At 31.9% G+C, this 22,721-nt stretch overlaps 2 protein-coding genes and 1 long non-coding RNA gene across 9 annotated transcripts; 2 read left to right on the top strand and 1 right to left on the bottom strand.

Moving 5' to 3' along the window:
• Nucleotides 1-10,502: 10,502 nt before the first annotated feature.
• Nucleotides 10,503-12,446, top strand: LOC123889695. Its single transcript, XM_045939158.1, has 3 exons — nt 10,503-10,623; nt 10,793-11,533; nt 11,629-12,446. Exons 1-3 carry the CDS (start codon nt 10,503-10,505, stop codon nt 12,444-12,446), a joined length of 1,680 nt encoding a protein of 559 aa, XP_045795114.1.
• A 2,875-nt stretch (nt 12,447-15,321) lies between these two features.
• Nucleotides 15,322-18,210, top strand: LOC123902993 (guanosine deaminase-like). The gene is made up of 5 exons (XM_045952842.1): nt 15,322-15,428; nt 15,967-16,026; nt 16,755-16,945; nt 17,217-17,321; nt 17,884-18,210. Coding segments are annotated over exons 1-5 (546 nt in total). The 5' UTR covers nt 15,322-15,427; the 3' UTR covers nt 18,073-18,210.
• Nucleotides 18,211-20,038: 1,828 nt separating this feature from the next.
• LOC123902615 lies at nt 20,039-22,100 on the bottom strand. Of its 7 annotated transcripts, none has more exons than XR_006807672.1 (7): nt 21,935-22,100; nt 21,722-21,839; nt 21,511-21,628; nt 21,203-21,392; nt 21,023-21,117; nt 20,216-20,633; nt 20,039-20,116 (listed from the first exon to the last, which is right to left on the bottom strand). It is a non-coding gene; the product is annotated as an uncharacterized LOC123902615 (long non-coding RNA). The 7 variants fall into 7 exon arrangements; XR_006807674.1 differs by having other exon boundaries at nt 20,216-20,343; XR_006807671.1 differs by having other exon boundaries at nt 21,023-21,392.
• Between the last annotated feature and the right edge of the window lie 621 nt (nt 22,101-22,721).

Below are 22,721 nucleotides of genomic sequence, written 5' to 3'. Positions count from 1 at the left end.
CCGAGTTTTTAAAAGTCCCAAAATTCATAGTATATGACCTACGAAAACTGTAAAAAAAACAATCGAAATGAATAAGTTGTTTTTCGATCTCTTTTGTTAAAAGAATCTTCTATCCAACATATATAATAGGTCTTTGGATCTATTTAGGCGAGAATTCAGTTACATTTTATTTTTTTCCCCGAATTTTGAAAAAGTCCCAAAATTCGTAGTCTATATAACCCACGAAAATTATAAAAAAAACTTTCGAAATGAATAAGTTGCTTTTAGGTCCTTTTTATTTGAAGAATCTTCTATCCAACACATATATTATGCATTGGATCCATTTGTGAGAGAATTCACTGACATTTTATTTTTTTCCCCGAGTTTTTAAAAGTCCCAAAATTCATAGTATATGACCTACGAAAACTGTAAAAAAAACAATCTAAATGAATAAGTTGTTTTCGATCTCTTTTGTTTAAAGAATCTTCTATCCAACATATATAATATGTCTTTGGATCAATTTAGGCGAGAATCAGTGACATTTTATTTTTTCCCCGAATTTTGAAAAAGTCCCAAAATTCGTAGTCTATATAATATAACCCACAAAAATTATAAAAAAAAACTTTCGAAATGAATAAGTTTCTTTTAGGTCCTTTTTATTTGAAGAATCTTCTATCCAACACATATAGTGTGTCTTTGGATGTGTTTAGGCGATAATTCAATGACGTTTTATTTTTTTACCGAGTTTTGGAAAAACTTCAAAATTCATAGTCTATAACCCATGAAAACTCTAAAAAAAATATCGAAATGAATAAGTTGTTTTTCGATCCCTTTTTTTAAAGAATCTTCTATCCAACACATATATTATGCCATTGGATCCATTTATGAGAGAATTCAATGACATTTTATTTTTTTCCCCGAGTTTTTAAAAGTCCCAAAATTCATAGTATATGACCTACGAAAACTGTAAAAAAAACAATCGAAATGAATAAGTTGTTTTTCGATCTCTTTTGTTTAAAGAATCTTCTATCCAACATATATAATATGTCTTTGGATCAATTTAGGCGAGAATTCAGTGAGATTTTATTTTTTTCCCCGAATTTTGAAAAAGTCCCAAAATTCGTAGTCTATATATAACCCACGAAAATTATAAAAAAAAAAAACTTTCGAAATGAATAAGTTGTTTTTAGGTCCTTTTTATTTAAAGAATCTTCTATCCAACACATATAGTGTGTCTTTGGATGCGTTTAGGCGATAATTCAAGGACGTTTTATTTTTTTTACCGAGTTTTGGAAAAACTTCAAAATTCATAGTCTATAACCCACGAAAACTGTAAAAAAAATATCGAAATGAATAAGTTGTTTTTCGATCCCTTTTTTTAAAGAATCTTCTATCCAACACATATATTATGCCATTGGATCCATTTGTGAGAGAATTCAATGACATTTTTTTTTTTCCCCGAGTTTTTAAAAGTCCCAAAATTCATAGTATATGACCTACGAAAACTGTAAAAAAAACAATCGAAATGAATAAGTTGTTTTTCGATCTCTTTTGTTAAAAGAATCTTCTATCCAACATATATAATAGGTCTTTGGATCTATTTAGGCGAGAATTCAGTTACATTTTATTTTTTTCCCCGAATTTTGAAAAAGTCCCAAAATTCGTAGTCTATATAACCCACGAAAATTATAAAAAAAACTTTCGAAATGAATAAGTTGCTTTTAGGTCCTTTTTATTTGAAGAATCTTCTATCCAACACATATATTATGCATTGGATCCATTTGTGAGAGAATTCACTGACATTTTATTTTTTTCCCCGAGTTTTTAAAAGTCCCAAAATTCATAGTATATGACCAACGAAAACTGTAAAAAAAACAATCTAAATGAATAAGTTGTTTTTCGATCTCTTTTGTTTAAAGAATCTTCTATCCAACATATATAATATGTCTTTGGATCAATTTAGGTGAGAATCAGTGACATTTTATTTTTTTCCCCGAATTTTGAAAAAGTCCCAAAATTCGTAGTCTATATAATATAACCCACGAAAATTATAAAAAAAAACTTTCGAAATGAATAAGTTTCTTTTAGGTCCTTTTTATTTGAAGAATCTTCTATCCAACACATATAGTGTGTCTTTGGATGTGTTTAGGCGATAATTCAATGACGTTTTATTTTTTGACCGAGTTTTGGAAAAACTTCAAAATTCATAGTCTATAACCCACGAAAACTCAAAAAAAAATATCGAAATGAATAAGTTGTTTTTCGATCCCTTTTTTTAAAGAATCTTCTATCCAACACATATATTATGCCATTGGATCTATTTGTGAGAGAATTCAATGACATTTTATTTTTTTCCCCGAGTTTTTAAAAGTCCCAAAATTCATAGTATATGACCTAAGAAAACTGTAAAAAAAACAATCGAAATAAGTTGTTTTTCGATCTCTTTTGTTTAAAGAATCTTCTATCCAACATATATAATATGTCTTTGGATCAATTTAGGCGAGAATTCAGTGAGATTTTATTTTTTTCCCCGAATTTTGAAAAAGTCCCAAAATTCGTAGTCTATATAACCCACGAAAATTATAAAAAAAAAAACTTTCGAAATGAATAAGTTGCTTTTAGGTCCTTTTTATTTAAAGAATCTTCTATCCAACACATATAGTGTGTCTTTGGATGCGTTTAGGCGATAATTCAATGACGTTTTATTTTTTTTACCGAGTTTTGGAAAAACTTCAAAATTCATAGTCTATAACCCACGAAAACTGTAAAAAAAATATCGAAATGAATAAGTCGTTTTTCGATCCCTTTTTTTAAAGAATATTCTATCCAACACATATATTATGCCATTGGATCCATTTGTGAGAGAATTCAATGACATTTTATTTTTTTCCCTGAGTTTTATAAAAGTCCCAAAATTCATAGTATATGACCTACGAAAACTGTAAAAAAAAACAATCGAAATGAATAAGTTGTTTTTCGATCTCTTTTGTTTAAAGAATCTTCTATCCAACATATATAATATGTCTTTGGATCTATTTAGGCGAGAATTCAGTTACATTTTATTTTTTTCCCCGAATTTTGAAAAAGTCCCAAAATTCGTAGTCTATATAACCCACGAAAATTATAAAAAAAAAACTTTCGAAATGAATAAGTTGCTTTTAGGTCCTTTTTATTTAAAGAATCTTCTATCCAACACATATAGTGTGTCTTTGGATGCGTTTAGGCGATAATTCAATGACGTTTTATTTTTTTTACCGAGTTTTGGAAAAACTTCAAAATTCATAGTCTATAACCCACGAAAACTGTAAAAAAAATATCGAAATGAATAAGTCGTTTTTCGATCCCTTTTTTTAAAGAATATTCTATCCAACACATATATTATGCCATTGGATCCATTTGTGAGAGAATTCAATGACATTTTATTTTTTTCCCTGAGTTTTATAAAAGTCCCAAAATTCATAGTATATGACCTACGAAAACTGTAAAAAAAAACAATCGAAATGAATAAGTTGTTTTTCGATCTCTTTTGTTTAAAGAATCTTCTATCCAACATATATAATATGTCTTTGGATCTATTTAGGCGAGAATTCAGTTACATTTTATTTTTTTCCCCGAATTTTGAAAAAGTCCCAAAATTCGTAGTCTGTAACCCACGAAAACTGTAAAAAAAATATCGAAATGAATAAGTTGTTTTTCGATTCCTTTTTATAAAGAATCTTCTATCCAACACATATATTATGCCATTGGATCCATTTGTGAGAGAATTCACTGACATTTTATTTTTTCCCCGAGTTTTTAAAAGTCCCAAAATTCGTAACCTACGAAAACTGTAAAAAAAAAATCGACATGAATAAGTTGTTTTTCGATCTCTTTTGTTTAAAGAATCTTCTATCCAACATATATAATATGTCTTTGGATCAATTTAGGCGAGAATTCAGTGACATTTTATTTTTTTCCCCGCATTTTGAAAAATTCCCAAAATTCGTAACCCACGAAAATTATAAAAAAAAACTTTCGAAATGAATAAGTTTCTTTTAGGTCCTTTTTATTTGAAGAATCTTCTATCCAACACATATAGTGTGTCTTTGGATGTGTTTAGGCGAGAATTCAATGACGTTTTATTTTTTTTACCGAGTTTTGGAAAAACTTCAAAATTCATAGTCTATAACCCACGAAAACTGTAAAAAAAATATCGAAATGAATAAGTCGTTTTTCGATCCCTTTTTTTAAAGAATATTCTATCCAACACATATATTATGCCATTGGATCCATTTGTGAGAGAATTCAATGACATTTTATTTTTTTCCCCGAGTTTTATAAAAGTCCCAAAATTCATAGTATATGACCTACGAAAACTGTAAAAAAAAACAATCGAAATGAATAAGTTGTTTTTCGATCTCTTTTGTTTAAAGAATCTTCTATCCAACATATATAATATGTCTTTGGATCAATTTAGGCGAGATTTCAGTCACATTTTATTTTTTTCCTCAAATTTTGAAAAAGTCCCCAAATTCGTAGTCTATATAATATAACCCACGAAAATTATAAAAAAAAACTGTCGAAATGAATAAGTTGCTTTTAGGTCCTTTTTATTTGAAGAATCTTCTGTCCAACACATATAGTGTGTCTTTGGATGCGTTTAGGCGATAATTCAATGACGTTTTCATTTTTTACCGAGTTTTGGAAAAACTTCAAAATTCATAGTCTATAACCCACGAAAACTGTAAAAAAAATATCGAAATGAATAAGTTGTTTTTCGATCCCTTTTTTTAAAGAATCTTCTATCCAACACATATATTATGCCATTGGATCCATTTGTGAGAGAATTCAATGACATTTTTTTTTTCCCCGAGTTTTTAAAAGTCCCAAAATTCATAGTATATGACCTACGAAAACTGTAAAAAAAACAATCGAAATGAATAAGTTGTTTTTCGATCTCTTTTGTTAAAAGAATCTTCTATCCAACATATATAATAGGTCTTTGGATCTATTTAGGCGAGAATTCAGTTACATTTTATTTTTTTCCCCGAATTTTGAAAAAGTCCCAAAATTCGTAGTCTAACCCACGAAAATTATAAAAAAAACTTTCGAAATGAATAAGTTGCTTTTAGGTCCTTTTTATTTGAAGAATCTTCTATCCAACACATATATTATGCATTGGATCCATTTGTGAGAGAATTCACTGACATTTTATTTTTTTCCCCGAGTTTTTAAAAGTCCCAAAATACATAGTATATGACCTACGAAAACTGTAAAAAAAACAATCTAAATGAATAAGTTGTTTTTCGATCTCTTTTGTTTAAAGAATCTTCTATCCAACATATATAATATGTCTTTGGATCAATTTAGGCGAGAATCAGTGACATTTTATTTTTTTCCCCGAATTTTGAAAAAGTCCCAAAATTCGTAGTCTATATAATATAACCCACGAAAATTATAAAAAAAAACTTTCGAAATGAATAAGTTTCTTTTAGGTCCTTTTTATTTGAAGAATCTTCTATCCAACACATATAGTGTGTCTTTGGATGTGTTTAGGCGATAATTCAATGACGTTTTATTTTTTGACCGAGTTTTGGAAAAACTTCAAAATTCATAGTCTATAACCCACGAAAACTCTAAAAAAAATATCGAAATGAATAAGTTGTTTTTCGATCCCTTTTTTTAAAGAATCTTCTATCCAACACATATATTATCCCATTGGATCCATTTGTGAGAGAATTCAATGACATTTTATTTTTTTCCCCGAGTTTTTAAAAGTCCCAAAATTCATAGTATATGACCTAAGAAAACTGTAAAAAAAACAATCGAAATGAATAAGTTGTTTTTCGATCTCTTTTGTTTAAAGAATCTTCTATCCAACATATATAATATGTCTTTGGATCAATTTAGGCGAGAATTCAGTGAGATTTTATTTTTTTCCCCGAATTTTGAAAAAGTCCCAAAATTCGTAGTCTATATAACCCACGAAAATTATAAAAAAAAAACTTTCGAAATGAATAAGTTGCTTTTAGGTCCTTTTTATTTAAAGAATCTTCTATCCAACACATATAGTGTGTCTTTGGATGCGTTTAGGCGATAATTCAATGACGTTTTATTTTTTTTACCGAGTTTTGGAAAAACTTCAAAATTCATAGTCTATAACCCACGAAAACTGTAAAAAAAATATCGAAATGAATAAGTCGTTTTTCGATCCCTTTTTTTAAAGAATATTCTATCCAACACATATATTATGCCATTGGATCCATTTGTGAGAGAATTCAATGACATTTTATTTTTTTCCCTGAGTTTTATAAAAGTCCCAAAATTCATAGTATATGACCTACGAAAACTGTAAAAAAGAACAATCGAAATGAATAAGTTGTTTTTCGATCCCTTTTGTTTAAAGAATCTTCTATCCAACATATATAATATGTCTTTGGATCTATTTAGGCGAGAATTCAGTTACATTTTATTTTTTTCCCCGAATTTTGAAAAAGTCCCAAAATTCGTAGTCTGTAACCCACGAAAACTGTAAAAAAAATATCGAAATGAATAAGTTGTTTTTCGATTCCTTTTTTTAAAGAATCTTCTATCCAACACATATATTATGCCATTGGATCCATTTGTGAGAGAATTCACTGACATTTTATTTTTTCCCCGAGTTTTTAAAAGTCCCAAAATTCATAACCTACGAAAACTGTAAAAAAAAAATCGACATGAATAAGTTGTTTTTCGATCTCTTTTGTTTAAAGAATCTTCTATCCAACATATATAATATGTCTTTGGATCAATTTAGGCGAGAATTCAGTGACATTTTATTTTTTTCCCCGAATTTTGAAAAAGTCCCAAAATTCGTAGTCTATATAATATAACCCACGAAAATTATAAAAAAAAACTTTCGAAATGAATAAGTTTCTTTTAGGTCCTTTTTATTTGAAGAATCTTCTATCCAACACATATAGTGTGTCTTTGGATGTGTTTAGGCAATAATTCAATGACGTTTTATTTTTTTACCGAGTTTTGGAAAAACTTCAAAATTCATAGTCTATAACCCACGAAAACTGTAAAAAAAATATCGAAATGAATAAGTTGTTTTTCGATCCCTTTTTTTAAAGAATCTTCTTTCCAACACATATAGTATGCCATTGGATCCATTTGTGAGAGAATTCAATGACATTTTATTTTTTCCCCCCGAGTTTTTAAAAGTCCCAAAATCCATAGTATATGACCTAAGAAAACTGTAAAAAAAACAATCGAAATGAATAAGTTATTTTTCGATCTCTTTTGTTTAAAGAATCTTCTATCCAACATATATAATATGTCTTTGGATCAATTTAGGCGAGAATTCAGTGACATATACAATACCACCAACAACTTTCAACGGCATCATAGAGGTAAAAGACATGTTGCATCTAAACTCCCAGCGACTAAATTTGAAACCCTAGATGATAACCAACCATCTCTTCCCGAGAAACTTGACGATCCTGCTAATAAATCCAAACCGAAAGAAACTAAAGTAGTTGTTGAACAAGATGTTTCGGTTGAAGTTGACGAATCAAAAGATGAGAAGGAAGAGATCGATGAACATGATGATTCAGGGAAAGAGGCTCAAACGGGTGTGGAGTCTAAAATCGTAGAAACTACAATCAATGAGGAAGGAGTGGTCAATCTAGAATTGGAGGGTAGTTTCAACGAGAACAACAATGGCATGAATTGCAACATCCGAACAGAGGCGACGCCAGAAACTGATGAAGAAACAAAGGAGAAAGAATGTCGTGTAACAAATTTATCGTCGTCGGCAGCGCAATATGATGCGACCTTAAGGACAACACAAACAAAGAAACTTATGAACATTTATCGATATTCTCATGTTACACATATAAGCTCTACCGACCTTGTGAAGTTATTAGATGGATTAACAAGCTATTCTCTTAAGTTGGAGGAGAAAAACCAAGTTTTTAAAGAAGAAAAGAGTCGGTATGAGGTAAGACTAAATGAAGAGCAAAAAGTAGCAATCAAGCAAACTAGAAAGAATTTGATAATTAAAGCAGAACCAGTACTAAGTTTCTACTATGATAAACGCATGAGTCAGTATCAAGATGAGAACTCGGGGTCGAGTTCTTTTGAGGTGGAGGAGACTGATGTAGGAGGGTTTTTTTAGTAATTTATTATTTTAGGTAGATTTAGTTTTATTATATTTTAGGTAGATTTCTTATTTGTATATTTCACCTAGATTAGTTATTTTTATATTTTAGGTAGATTTGTTATTTTTATTTAGCTAGGTTTGTTGTTTTTATTTTTACAATCTTTTAGGAGATTTGTTAATTTTATTTTACACTCTTATTTAAGCGAAACTATTGTAACCTTTGAAGACAGTTTATTCATTCAATAAAAATTCAGAGATTTTTCTCAAATTTGGTGGACTCCAAATTACTTCTTCGGTGGACTCCGAAACCCTATTTCGACAAGTTCGTGCTTGCGGCTTGTCTTTACAAATTAGGTTTAGCGTTTTGCTAACCTAACGCTTCCGTACTGCGTCACAAATAGGTAATACTATGACAATTTTGTTATAATTTAAGCAAATTTTTTTTTTTGTAGCAATATCAATTTTTATTTCACACAATTTTTTCTTAATATTTTTTTTTTTAAATCTTAATATCTTAGAGAAACGTTTATTAATAAATATTATTTGGACAATTAAATCTGCTAATGTACCTGATTACCTTATATATTCAATAAACTCGAAGGCACGTCTTATATAGATTTTTTTACCAAAATGTCCCTCTGGCCTGACTTATTTCCTGTAATACCCCCCTCTAAAAAAAAAATTCCGTAATGCCCCCCTCAGGAGACAAAATCTGCTGCTGCAGAAGCAAGAGGGAGTAGCGACATTCCCAATGTCGCCATTGACTCCATGTAGCGACGGTCAAAACGTCACTTTTGACAGGGAATATTTTTTTTTTGTCTTTTCCTGTCTGGTCTGCATGCGTTTACGTATGTTCTTTTTCTTTTTTTTCTTTTTTCATTTTTTTTATTACACTTACATTACAATATTATTTTATTTAAGAAAAAAAAAATTTATTGCAATATTATTTATATTTATTTGATGAAAAAGTAAATATAATTTATTACACTAACAACATTAAAATTATCAATGTTTACGGCGTCCTCCGGTGCCACAAGGTGGAGGACCTGCATTCCTTTGATGTCCTCGTCCATATAACTGCTCTTCCGCGTTGTCCGCGTTGTCCGCGTTGTCCTCGTTGTCGTCGTTTGAATTTCTTTGTTCCACGCTAAGTTGACGACGAAGACCTCTAAGTCTTTGAGCGAACGAGGAACCTTCACCACCAGTCCACGTCGCCTTTGACCACCAATAGCGACATTTTGACTGTCGCCACCTGCAAAAGCTGTCTCCTTTATGACATAGCGACATTCAATATGTCGCCTTTGACCGATGTATAGCGACGTTCAGAATTACGCCATTTGACTGTCTCCATTTTTGCAGCAAGACTGATCCAGGTGATTAAATTTTACAGTTAGGGTTTGTTGAGTGTAATTTTTGTATATAAGTTTACTACTACATACTACTCTATCACTCACAAACCCAACCATACATTCAAAATCACAAAAAACACACATTGATTCAAAATATGGCACAAAAACCTGTTGTGGTGTATTATAATGGACAATGTGGTAGAAATTCTAATGGTATTTTTTTTCAACGTGATAAAAAAAAATTCTTTAATGTGAGTACAAAAAGAAAATTTACTCCGTTAAAGAAAATAATTGAAGAAAAGTTGAATTTAGGAGACAATCAAGTGGTCTCCGAAATTACTTTTAGGCACCCGATGATTGATGTTGGTGGTAACGTAAGATACAAAGATATGAAGATTACAAATGACGACGATGTTGAATATATGTTTAACTCAATTCAATTTTCTAACCATACCCCTATCGAGTTATATGTTACGTTTGAAAATGTCCAATTATTTAACCCTCATTTTACCTCACCACATCAAACCTCATCGCATATTCAGCCACATCAAACATCACAACCATATCATGTAGATTATGAACCAATATCCACCGATTATACATCATTACGGTGGCCTCAATGTGACCAACAAGAACCCTCATTATATCATTCGCAACAATGGCCGATTGATTTAAATGCAACAACCTCAAATGAACCACTCCCTGAATCGCAACCATGGTCGTACTCAAATGAACCACCCCGTGAATCACAACAATGGCAACCATGGTCGTCATCACATGAACCAATCCCCGAATCGCAACCATGGTCGTACTCAAATGAACCACTCCCTGAATCACAACAATGACAATCATGGTCGTCGTCACATGAACCACTCCTTGAATTCCAACAAGAAATCCCTCATCAACGTCCCCACGAAGTACCAAACTTTCCAGAGCACATTCATGAAGACACTGAAGATGAAGAAGAATACATTCCACCAACGTCTGATAACGACAATGATGATGATGACAACAACGTTGGAAGAGAACCATACATTCCACCGAGCGAAATGCGATACGTGGACAACGCTCTTATTCGCCAACCCACTGCAGTTTTACTCTATGGAGATCAACAACTTCCCGTGGATGAGGAGATAAAAGTGGGAATGATATTTCACAAGAAAGAAGATTGTTTGCAAGCAATCAAATCGTACCACATCAAACGATCAATAGATTTTAAACCGAAAAAATCTGATCAAGATAGGTATGTAATTGAATGCAATCAAGCACCACAATGTCAATTTTCGTTGAGAGCGTCTTATAGTAAGGTAAACAAGTACTGGAAAATTGTTCGTATCAGTAATACTCACTTGTGTATCTTCTGCTTTGACGCAAGATCATAAGAAGCTTGACTCGAACATGATATGTGATAACATTCTCTCATTTGTGGAAGATAATGTTACAATTGAGGTCAAAGCTCTTGTTGCACACATACGAGATCTGTTTAATTACACAATCTCCTATAAAAAGGCTTGGATTGCAAAAAACAAGGCAATCGTAAAAATTTATGGAGATTGGGAGGACTCGTATAACGACCTTCCACAATGGTTGATGGTGATGAAGAAGTGGCTTCCAGGAACGATTATCAAGTTGCAGACAAGTCCAACAGTGTTAGATAATCAAGTGTTCTTTCAACGTCTGTTTTGGACTTTTAAACCTTGCATTGACGGTTTTGCGTTTTGCAAACCAATTGTGCAAGTTGATGGAACATGGTTGTACGGAAAGTATAAGGGGACGTTGTTGCTGGCCGTCGCCCAAGATGGAAACAACAATATTTTTCCGGTCGCTTTCGCAATTGTTGAAGGCGAAACCAAGGAAGCATGGAACTTCTTCATGAAAAATTTGAGGAGGTATGTCACTCCACAAGAAGGCATATGCGTCATTTCGGATAGGCACGCATCCATTAAAAGTGCTTATGAAAATCCTTCGAATGGTTGGCAGAATCCTCCAACATCGCATGTGTACTGCCTCCGACACATCGGCCAGAACTTCGTGAGAGAAACCAAACAGTCAAAACTTCGGCCGTTCGTCTCTAGTATGGGTAAATATTTCTAAATTTTACTATTATTTGCCGCTAATTATTTGCCGCTAATATATTATTGAAAATAAATATTATTTTTTTTCTATTCAATTTAGGATATGCACCAAGGGAACCTACATTCCGATTCTGGCGGGACAAACTTATGAAAGAAAGCGTGGATGCTGTAGCGTGGGTTGATAAAATCCCCAAAGAAAAATGGACGCAGGCGTTTGACGGAGGTCGTCGGTGGGGTCACATGACAAGCATTCTTGTCGAGGCGATGAACTCAGTGTATAAGGGAATCCGCAGCCTACCAATCACAGCATTGGTCAAAGCAACCTACTCCAAGTCTGCGGCACTTTTTGGAACACGCGGAATGGATGCATTAGCTGTGTTAGGTTCTGATCAGGTGTATACGAAAGAATGTCAGCTAAGGATTACAGAAGCAATGACTAAGGCCCAATCACACATAGTCACTCGTCATGATAGGGAACGTTTCGCAGTGGAGGAAACTCAGGATCCCCGGGAAGGCCGACCAAAGGGGACATTTAAAGTAGACTTGGGAGAAAAGTGGTGTGACTGTGGAAGATTTCAATCTTTACATATGCCTTGTTCACATGTTATTGCTGCATGTTTTGATGCTCATTTGCAATATCAAGCGTACATTGATGATGTGTTCAAAGTTGCCAGCGTATGTCGCGTGTATGAGCATACCTTTGAAGTGGTTCAAGCCGAAATGTATTGGCCGAAATACGAAGGTCGGAAACTTTATCCCGATCCTTCCATGAAAAGGGTCAAGAAAGGTCATCCAAAGAAGTCCCGCATTAGAACCGAAATGGACGAATTCGGCAAAAAAGAGCGCTTATGTGGTTTATGTCAAATGCCGAATCATAACAGGAGTAATTGTCCTAATGCTGCTGGGCCCTCATCGTAACTTTAATTTTTTTTTTTATTTTAATGTAACTTTTTTTAATTTTTAATTTTTCTTTTTATGTAACTTTTTTTTCTACGTTTATATAAATAATATTGCAATAAATTTTTTTTTCCTTAAATAAAATAATATTGTAATGTAAGTGTAATAAAAAAAATGAAAAAAGAAAAAGAAAAAGAACATACGTAAACGCATGCAGACGAGACAGGAAAAGACAAAAAAAAATATTCCCTGTCAAAAGCGACGTTTTGACCGTCGCTACATGGAGTCAATGGCGACATTGGGAATGTCGCTACTCCCTCTTGCTTCTGCAGCAGCAGATTTCCTGAGGGGGGCATTACGGGAATTTTTTTTGAGAGGGGGGGTATTACAGGAAATAAGTCAGGCTAGAGGGACATTTTGGTAAAAAAATCTCTTATATAATCGATTTAAGAATGATGACAAATAATAATATAATCAATTTGATATTATGGAACACTAAAAATCGTACATCGCACGGGTTAGAGTCTAGTATATATATATAAAGATAAAGATTCAATAGTGATTTGTATATAACCATCTCAAACTTCTTATTTTTTTCATACTCCTTGTACAATGGGCTCATGGTGTTTTTTAATATAATAGTTTTGCTCTTTAAAAAAATAATTTTTTTAATACTCGTAATTTTTAATAGATATTCCTATACTAAGGGAGAGAGTGAGAATATTATTATATTGTATACAAATTTAAATCAGTTACATTATGCAAATTATTCATTTTTTTAATTATCTTTTAAGATTGTATACTTTGTATGCACTATACTCTTTTTTTTTTGAAAAAGTCAAAATGATATATATTAACACAAACAGCCTCCCCAGCACAAGACGTACTAAGGTAGACTATAATAAATATAATAGAGTCAGAGAAATACAATCAAAGTAAAATCATACAAGGCCCAAACACAACAGTGGACTAGACCACCAGCTATGGTAGTTTAAAGCTAACATGATGTTCGTCGTCTTTAACCACCTGAAAGAGAAAAGCTTGATCTTGTCCAATAAAATATGAGGTGTGCCCGTTGAGCCTTTGAACAACCGATGATTTCTCTCTGTCCATATCACCCAAACACAAGCAAGCCACACAAGCTGCAAAAAGGACCGTCTCGCTCGAGATCCGCCTAATGAGGCCGTAAACTGAACAAAATGATCACGCAGAGAAGTGGAGTCCACCAATGTAATGCCAACCCATGCGCGAACTAAATCCCAAAGCGATCCAGCAATACTACATGAGAGAAATAAATGATGAGCCGACTCAGCCGCTCCACATCCAAAAACACAAGTGGCAACCGTAGTAGACAAAACGCCACGAGTAACCAGGTTGGCTCTCGTGGGCAACCTGTCCCGCAATAAACGTCACGCGAAGATGGTAACCTTCAAAGGAACCTGAGAATGCCAAATAAGGTTATCCGCATCATATACTCTTATTTTCTTTATAGATTTATAAAAAAAAATTTCTTTCTAAACTAAAACTACCCCTTAATAATTTGGATGTATTATTTATTTATCCAACAATGAAAACAAACCATATATATAAAATAAGTCAAATGCATTTAGGGATCCTTTAACTTTCACATTTCTAATAATTATGTCCTTTAAGTTTTTTAAGTAACAAATAATTCTAAGTTGTTAATTTGTTGCACCGTTATCCTTTCAATTATTCTATATTTACAAAAACGCTGACGAGATCGTTAATTCAGATATTAACCATGATGAATTTGAAGTTAAATCTAATGTGAACCATGAGAGCCAAACAGTTGAGGCCCAATCTGAAAGTATAATTGGAAGAATGGTAATGATGTAACAAATTAGAAACTTAAATAATCGATTTGTTAGCTAAATCTTAAAGGATCTATTTGTTATCTAAAAAACTTAAAAGATATAACTGTTACAAACGTGAAACTTAAATTTTTTTTGGATACATTTGGCCTATAGAATAAACGTTGGTTATAAATTAGTTGTGGATACAACATGCAAATCTATTTATATGACTTGTTCTCGTTAATAGTAAGATAAATACTCCAAATTATAAGAGATAGAGCAAGTCTCACAAAAAAAATTGTTTTTGAAACCAAAGAGAAGCAATATCCAAACCAATCCATTGTGATAAGTTGTTCGAAACTTATCAAGAATTTGTGAAGACAAAGGATAAGAACGCACGAATCCATGCGTTTCATGAGTCACGAACGTCTCACGATGTCGAGTAACACATACTCTACCTACCTTTTTGGTGAACATGATGTCCATAACTAATAACTATACGATAAGTATTGTTCAATAAATAATAAAATATTAACTACGATAAGATTTGTATCCCATATATGGCCAATGTGATGATGACTCATATTTGAATCCACATTCATGTACTTTTTGACCATTTATCCCATTTGCCCATATTTTTTTAATGAGAATAACATTTACATACATACTCCATCAATCCCAAAATATAAGCAAAATATGATCAACAAAATTGAATGTATTTAGTCTAAATCTTTAACCAAATATATCAAATTTTTTTGACCCATTTTTGCTTATATTTTAGGACGGAGAGAGAATGATATAATTTATTTTTCTATAGATCAAATGATAAAGTAATTGAAAATTCACACTCATAAAATGGGGTGATTGAGGTTCGATAACCGGTCATTACATCAGACACTAACAATTTTGATATTTCTATTAGTTGAACTAAAATTTATGAACTATGATATAATTTATTTTACACATGCATGAATCTAATTCTTGCCGGCACGATAACATCATGATCTAATGTGTTTTTACTTTTTTATTTCTTCAATTATTGATGGACCACATTCATTTCTCATTGTTACATCTTTCTTCGTCGCGTCATCAACGAATCTATATATAGCACAATAAGTTTGCTAGTTGATATATATTTGTATTCACAAAAGAAGCACAAGCAAGTTTTTGAATTTTAATTTAAAAAGAAGTAAGTTATCGAATTGTGTATTTTATTATCTTTTTATTTTTTATTTTGTTAGTAACATATCAACTTTTAGTGATCAAATTAAGAAATAAGACTTTAGTTATAAAAAAATAATAATTAGCTAGACTATATTATTAGCATTTTGGCCTTGAGTCACAATTGTGTAATTTTAGTGTCCATTTTTTATTTCAATTTTGGCCTTTTACATTTTTTCCATTAGTAATTTACTAGTTGAATTTCCTCCCTTTTTATTCAAAAATTTACATTAAAATGATATATTTTTATTGATTTGACATCAAACTCTCATAGTCAATATGATATTTTATTTTTAAAATAAATGGAAGACGCCAAAAATCAGCTCATACATGTGAGAGTGAATGAAAATTACTAACTCGAGATTCCAATACAACTTCAATTTCCACTACAAATATTAGCTTATTGGTGGATTGCTGCATTATTGAAATTCACTAAAACTGGATGTTATGTTTTTATTTCAAAATTGTCTTTTATTTATGATTTATTTGGTATTTGATCATCCTAGTGGTGCAAACTAAGGATGGAACTGTTGCAGTAGCTTCTGCTTTTGCTTGCCATAAGAAAGGTAATGTTTCTTGAAAGATTTGCTTTCATCTTGCCCTTTCACTATTCCAAAACTGGATGTAATGGTACATTGAGATCCTGGTGGTTCTTTTTTTAGGCTTCACAAGAGAATGCTTATGTAATATAGCCATGGTTTTGAGTTGTGGTTGCAATAGAGGTTGCGGTTATTGTAGTTGTAGCCAGTGGCGGAATCAGAAAAAATATTGTGGATGGGCCGAAAAATAGTCAATCTATTTTCAAATTGAGTTTTTTGGTCCATCTATTTTCATATGTTACAATTTTGGTACCAACAATTGATATTTTTACACACTATTTAGTGACACTATCATGCCACTATATTATATTTATCACTATAGTAGTTCCACATTTTATTCTGTACATATTTATTGAAAGATGTTTAAAATACATAGTTGAGAGATTGATTAATCATTACATTTGATGTAAGGAATTTGGGGTTCATAAATATTAATTTTTTGTGAAAATATTTGAACAAATATGACCAAAATCATCTGTTGCGGTTCTGGATGCGCTTATGATGCGACGATATATGTGATTGAATCACACTTCAATTGTGTTGCGATGCGGTTGAAATAGCTACCACATCAGCAATAGTGTGACCACAATTGCGGATGCGAACTGCAATTTAAAATCATGATATAGATTTAAGTCTTAGCGTATGTTTGGATTGTTCTTAAATTTACTTTGGTTTTTCTGGGATTGGATAATTAGCTATAAGGGAAAGAGACCACAAATTTTTAAGAAAAGCAGTTGAAGAAGCATATAAAGGTGTAGATTGTGAAGATGGAGGTCCTTTTGGTGCTGTTATCGTATACAATGATGAAATTGTTGCCAGTTGCCACAACATGGTTCTTAGGAACAAAGACCCTACTGCTCATGCTGAAGTCACAGCAATAAGAGAGGTTAGATTATTATTTTTAACTACTCAAATAATTTCCTTAAATTGTATTAAAATGCATATTTCTTTCAATTAATTTTTTTTTACATGATCAATCGTTTGTTTGACCAATGATGATTGACCCTGAATTTAGTAGGAAAAGTCGCAACTACGATTGAGAGGGGCTGAAACCCCTTGATGACATAACCGACCTTCGAACCGGATTAGACGGTCCAGTGAACCAGATACTAGTGGTGAAAAAAAATTGACAACCAATGATTGATTTCATTTTGCAGGCTTGTAAGAAACTGAAGCAGATTGAACTTTCAGATTGTGAAATATATGCTTCTTGTGAGCCATGCCCAATGTGCTTTGGTGCTATCCACCTTTCACGAGTTAAGGTTGTAAATTCTTAATTCCTCTGTTTTTATGTTCTTTTATTTTATTTTTGTTTTTATTTTATTAAGTTTAATTATTCTATTGGAGTCATCATTCACTCAAAAACACTTGCATCAGATGATAAAAAAAAATTATTAAAAAATTTGGGTATGAATTCAAAACCATAACAATGCATCAGTGTTAAAATGTATAATTGCAAAACAAAATATTCGTAGATGAATCGAGCTTTTGAACTAGTTTGAAAATAATTGAGTCATGTTAAACCGTTTGTCAGACCTTCGATCCACAATATTTAGCTAGGTCTTGATGGATGCTGCATTAGATTTAGAAATGTGAATGCTGTTTATAAATTATTATTTAACCTTAAATTTTGAGTAGTGTGAAAATATTTTGATGCAATGAACCACCATTGACATCGGTGACTATTCAATTAAGATCAAAGATCCTAATTTTAACATGGCATTTTAAATTATTAAATAAAAATAAAATATGCTATTTCTAAACCGCCTGATCTTGGCTAACCGCGTGTAATCCATTTCCGGCATACATTTAATTTTTATGTAGAGGTTGGTTTATGGAGCAAAAGCTGAGGCTGCAATTGCAATTGGTTTTGATGATTTTATAGCTGATGCATTGCGAGGAACTGGAGTTTATCAGAAAGCACAATTGGAAATTAAAAGAGCTGATGGTAATGAGGCCATCATTGCTGAAGAAGTGTTTGAGAAAACAAAGGAAAAATTTCGAATGTATTAATTAAATCTCTCATTTTTCCTAAGTCATTATTAATAACTGATTATAACTGGCTTCATATATAAATAAGCTCGTTATCATCATGTGTATTTTACGAAATCTTGTGTTAAAACCATGTATCGAATATTTGTAATAGCTTAAGGGTCTTGCTAACGAGTGCCCCCGGGGCACTCTTTAAACATTCTATTTAAAGAAACTTTTTATTCAAAAAGTTAAACACTACAATTTCCAATGCGTTGACTTTACACATTCCCATAAAAATTCTATAAAAAGCTTACTATTTAAGGGCTTAAAGAGTGCCCCGGGGGCACTATTTAGCATTTGCCATAGCTTAATCATAAAGTTAAACTTTTTCTATATATATAAGTTGAAGATGGATTTTTTTTTGTTTTAATATTTTTCTTCAATTGGTTGTAATTTTATTTAAGGTTCTTCCGTGTCCTATAAATCATATTCTTGCTCTCGGCTTAATTTGTCATGTTATTAAAGTCGTGATCATGAATATGAGTCATAAGATATGCAGTAACAGACGTAAAAGTTGATTAGAGGGGGAAGATATAAATTTCGGTTAAAATTTAAATTAAAATTTAAATGACAATCAATGATCACATTTTTTTATTTTTAAAGCATGGTATCCGACCTTAGGATCGACTAATCCAAGGGGATCAATTTCACCGCCCACTTGGGGGGTTCCATTTAAAGTCACAATAATTTTGCTCTGTATGAACTTAGCCCACTGAAACTGACACCAGGGAGAATCGAACTTGAGACATTGAGAGGAGCATACTCAAAGACCCAAGCCAACACCACTAGACCAACCCCAAGTAGTTTCGATCAAAGATCACATTATACAAGATAAGTCAAACAAATTAAGTCACTAGATTTGATCTGGTGGTGAGAAATTTGAATATCTAGTACAAAAAAGACTTTTTAGGTCAGTTAAAAATGACTTTTTAAGACTGTTCCGTACCAGTCTTAATAGTTGCCGGCATAAGAAGTTATGATTTGTTAAGACGGATTTTAACTGACTTAAGAAACCAATTCTTAAGTCAGTTACTGTTTAACCGACTTAAAAAATCAATTCTTAAGTCTGGTAATTTGTTTACGACTGACTTAACAAAGATCTTCTTAAGTCGAGCCAAAAATTAACCGACTTAACAAACTTCTGATTTTATAAAAAAAAACAGTAGCAGCCCCATCTTTGTAAGCTCTGGTTTGAAGCATACAAAAGAATAGTAGCAAGAATAAAGAAATTTCTAAAACACAAAATTACACAAGGCTTATATAAATTATAATTAAAAGATAACCATAGAACAATTTTATATTAAAACACCAATTATTACAAGACATATATGAAACCAATCTAAATCTAGAACCTGAAACTTATATGACAGGAACCTCCTATGATAGTAAGAAAAAACCAATATATAGTCACACCTAGACAAAATATTCTTTACATCAGAAGCATTTACAAGACCACAGTGATTTAATTTTATATAAGTAAAAGTTTAACTAGTTCTTATTGTCATATCCCAACATATGCATCTTATAAACGTTAACCAATAAAACAAAATAAGTAAAACAAACTTACATATCACCCAACTACAAACAAGTTCAAGCCTCAACCATAAATCACAACTACTATTCACCAATACTTCTATAAAACTGTCACAACTAATCAACATAACCCGATTAGAACCTGCACAACCTCTTATGCATCCAAAAAACCATAACAAAATTGACAAGAAAAATGAGCTAGTATAGAAATATCAACGCTTAAATCTTCCTCATTAGCACCAATTATAGAAATATCCGAGAAAAGCTGATCTCCAAACCTTTGAAGTCGGACATGTGATCTACACATACAAAACAAACAAATTGAAAATGAAAATCATTGCTAAAGGATTTAAGAATGCATTTGAGAAAACAAAGTGACCAAATGACATGAATTCATACAAATATTGTAACTTGCCTCTTAAGTTCATCTTGCACCTCCAAATTATGATTGTGCATTCGAACACACTTCCAAATTATTCTTGAATTAATTCTGCATTTTACATTTTACATAAAAAACAAAGAATAAATAAAAACCACGAAAGGAAATAGCATTATTAAGAACCATAAAAGTAATGGAAATGGTTAATACCTTTTATACTCTTCATTCTCCTTGTTTAACTGAGCCTCAAGTTCCTGAATTCAGGAATTAAGGCTCTCCATGTCTTGAACACTCTCATCTAGACGGGCCTCCAAAATGTACATTGCAAGTCAAAAAGTCTGAATTGAATTTAATCCAACCTCGAAGAGGATAATTATTTCAGCAAAATGGATAGGAAGTTCAATCTAATTAATTTTCTCAAAACGGCATATGAAACAACTCCCAATATCAGCATCAGATTTAGAACTCAAAACAAAGATTTGGAAATCACAACTTTTCCTCTCTGAACAGGGATGCAACTGACAAAGTGTGTGATCATCCAACCAATTTTAAAAAGCATGATTAAGGAGTGCACACAAGCATGCCTTGTAGATTCAGCTTGGCAGAATCAAATTGATTCACAGTATAACTGCAAATATAATATGATTACAGTTACTATTTCCTATCTATTAGGCTTTCATAGTTTCCTTAGTTAGCTTAGCTTAGGTAGAATGATGTGGTTCTAAATTTCTAATATGACTTGTAAATATACCTGTAAATCTCATATGACTTTTGTTCAGATTCACGTTTCCAGAGTTAAGTTTCACACATAGATACACAGATAATAGACATGAAATAAGTACTTTAAATAAAACTACAGAAGCACGATAAATTATGTTTAGAGTAGGATTTTGAGTAAGACATTGTAAATGATAAGTTTCTCAAGAATCATGTTTAGAGTAGGATTTATAGAGTAAGACACTATAAATAATAAGTTTGAGGATAACTATCAAAGCACAATAAATTGTCAAACTGAACCTTTAAGCGAGTAGCAGTTCTTTTAAAAAATATGATGAGACTAGGCTTCACAAATGAAGATGAGTTTGCATTCCTATCAAACCAGGACACGGTAGCTGCAATAATTCCAAAATACAACACATCAGTAACAATAAATATTGAGAAAAACCTGACAATTCAAAATTGGTTTGAAGCAACTACATTGTATTCATGAAACAACTATATTGTATTCTACAAGTGGCAACTATATTGTAAATGTTTCGAACAACTGAAAAGCTTTTCAAAGAAGCTTTTTCTGTAGCTCCAGTTCCTCATTTAGCTTTGTGGACTTCGGGACAAATGTTGAAGTACTGAGTTTTTTCTCATAAGCTATTACAACCTTCATAAACTCCTAATTCACAAACAGCAACAAAAACACTTAAATTTAATTTCTTATAACAATTTCACATGTATTGCAAAAAGAATAGGAACAAAATGTACACTTTTAAAGGTATTTGAAATGTATATACCAGATAAGCCATACTGCATCCAGATCAGGATAATTACTGCTCCCTAAAGATTCTTCACCGTGTATTTCAACTTCAACATTACCTTGACACTAGCAAAAAATCCTGTAATTACTGCTCCCTAAAGTGTTTTTAATTAGTTTTTTTTTTTAAAAAAATAAACTATTAGATTTCACCACAAAAGCTAGCAATAGAGAGAATCTTAAAAATTTACCTTGAAATTTTGATTGGAAAACCCACAAATAATGAGATTTGGAAAATTAGTTTAATTCCATCGGTGAACAGAACATCCCCAATTGAAAAAAGCGTTTGAACCCTAACCCCAAAGAAAGCTGCATAATAATCACAGAACTGATTGAAAGGCAAGAAGAGACATTATGAATGAACTAGAATCGAAAAAGAAAGAAGGATGAAAATACATACACACCTTGGGCGAGTAAAACCAGAATTGTGAAAATCGAAGAAAGAGAAAATATTTATGAAGGTTCGAAGGATTTCTGAAGGATGAGAAGGTTTGGTTTGCAGAGAACGAAGAAGAGAAAGAAGATGACGATAGCTAGGGTTCGCAGAAGAAGAGAAGTCTTTTTTTTTAACTAAACATCTTTGTTTAATTATTTATCTTATTTTTGACAAATTTAATTTGTTAGGTTTTCTGAAAGGTACCGGGTTCGATTCTCACGTGGTACAAATTGAAATTTAATCTTAAAAGTAAATGAAAATACTTAGGTCGGGTGGGCGAAACCTGGGCGATACCTGACTTAGCAAATAGGTTTCTTAAGTCAGTTGGTTAACACAGGCGACTTAAGAAATTAAATACGAATTATAATATTTTTGTTTAATCTTTGTTAAGTCGGGTTTAAATGCAACAGACCTAAAACGGTTAAACATATTTACGCAATTGCCACCGCGTGATTTGTTAAGTCGGGTGGCTAATGCAACTGACTTAAGCACCTTTCTATAAAGGTATTTTTGTACTAGTATATAATATGCATGAGATTCTAGATTCGATCATCATTTAAAAAAAAAATCCTCTATAACAAAATTATTCCCTTTTATTGCGGTACTAACAATATTCAAACAATATTGCTCCACTGGTTAGCAACTTAGTGACACAGACACAGTCATCGCATTTCTTTTCGACAATTTTCAATTAGTTCTCTAAAATAGCGATTTTTTTATAGTACTTTGAGATAGGAGTGATCGTATCCGAACCA

This window comes from Trifolium pratense, linkage group LG1 (genome assembly GCF_020283565.1).
Source record: "Trifolium pratense cultivar HEN17-A07 linkage group LG1, ARS_RC_1.1, whole genome shotgun sequence".
NCBI classification, from domain to species: domain Eukaryota; kingdom Viridiplantae; phylum Streptophyta; class Magnoliopsida; order Fabales; family Fabaceae; genus Trifolium; species Trifolium pratense.
This window is presented reverse-complemented; position numbering and strand designations above follow the sequence as displayed.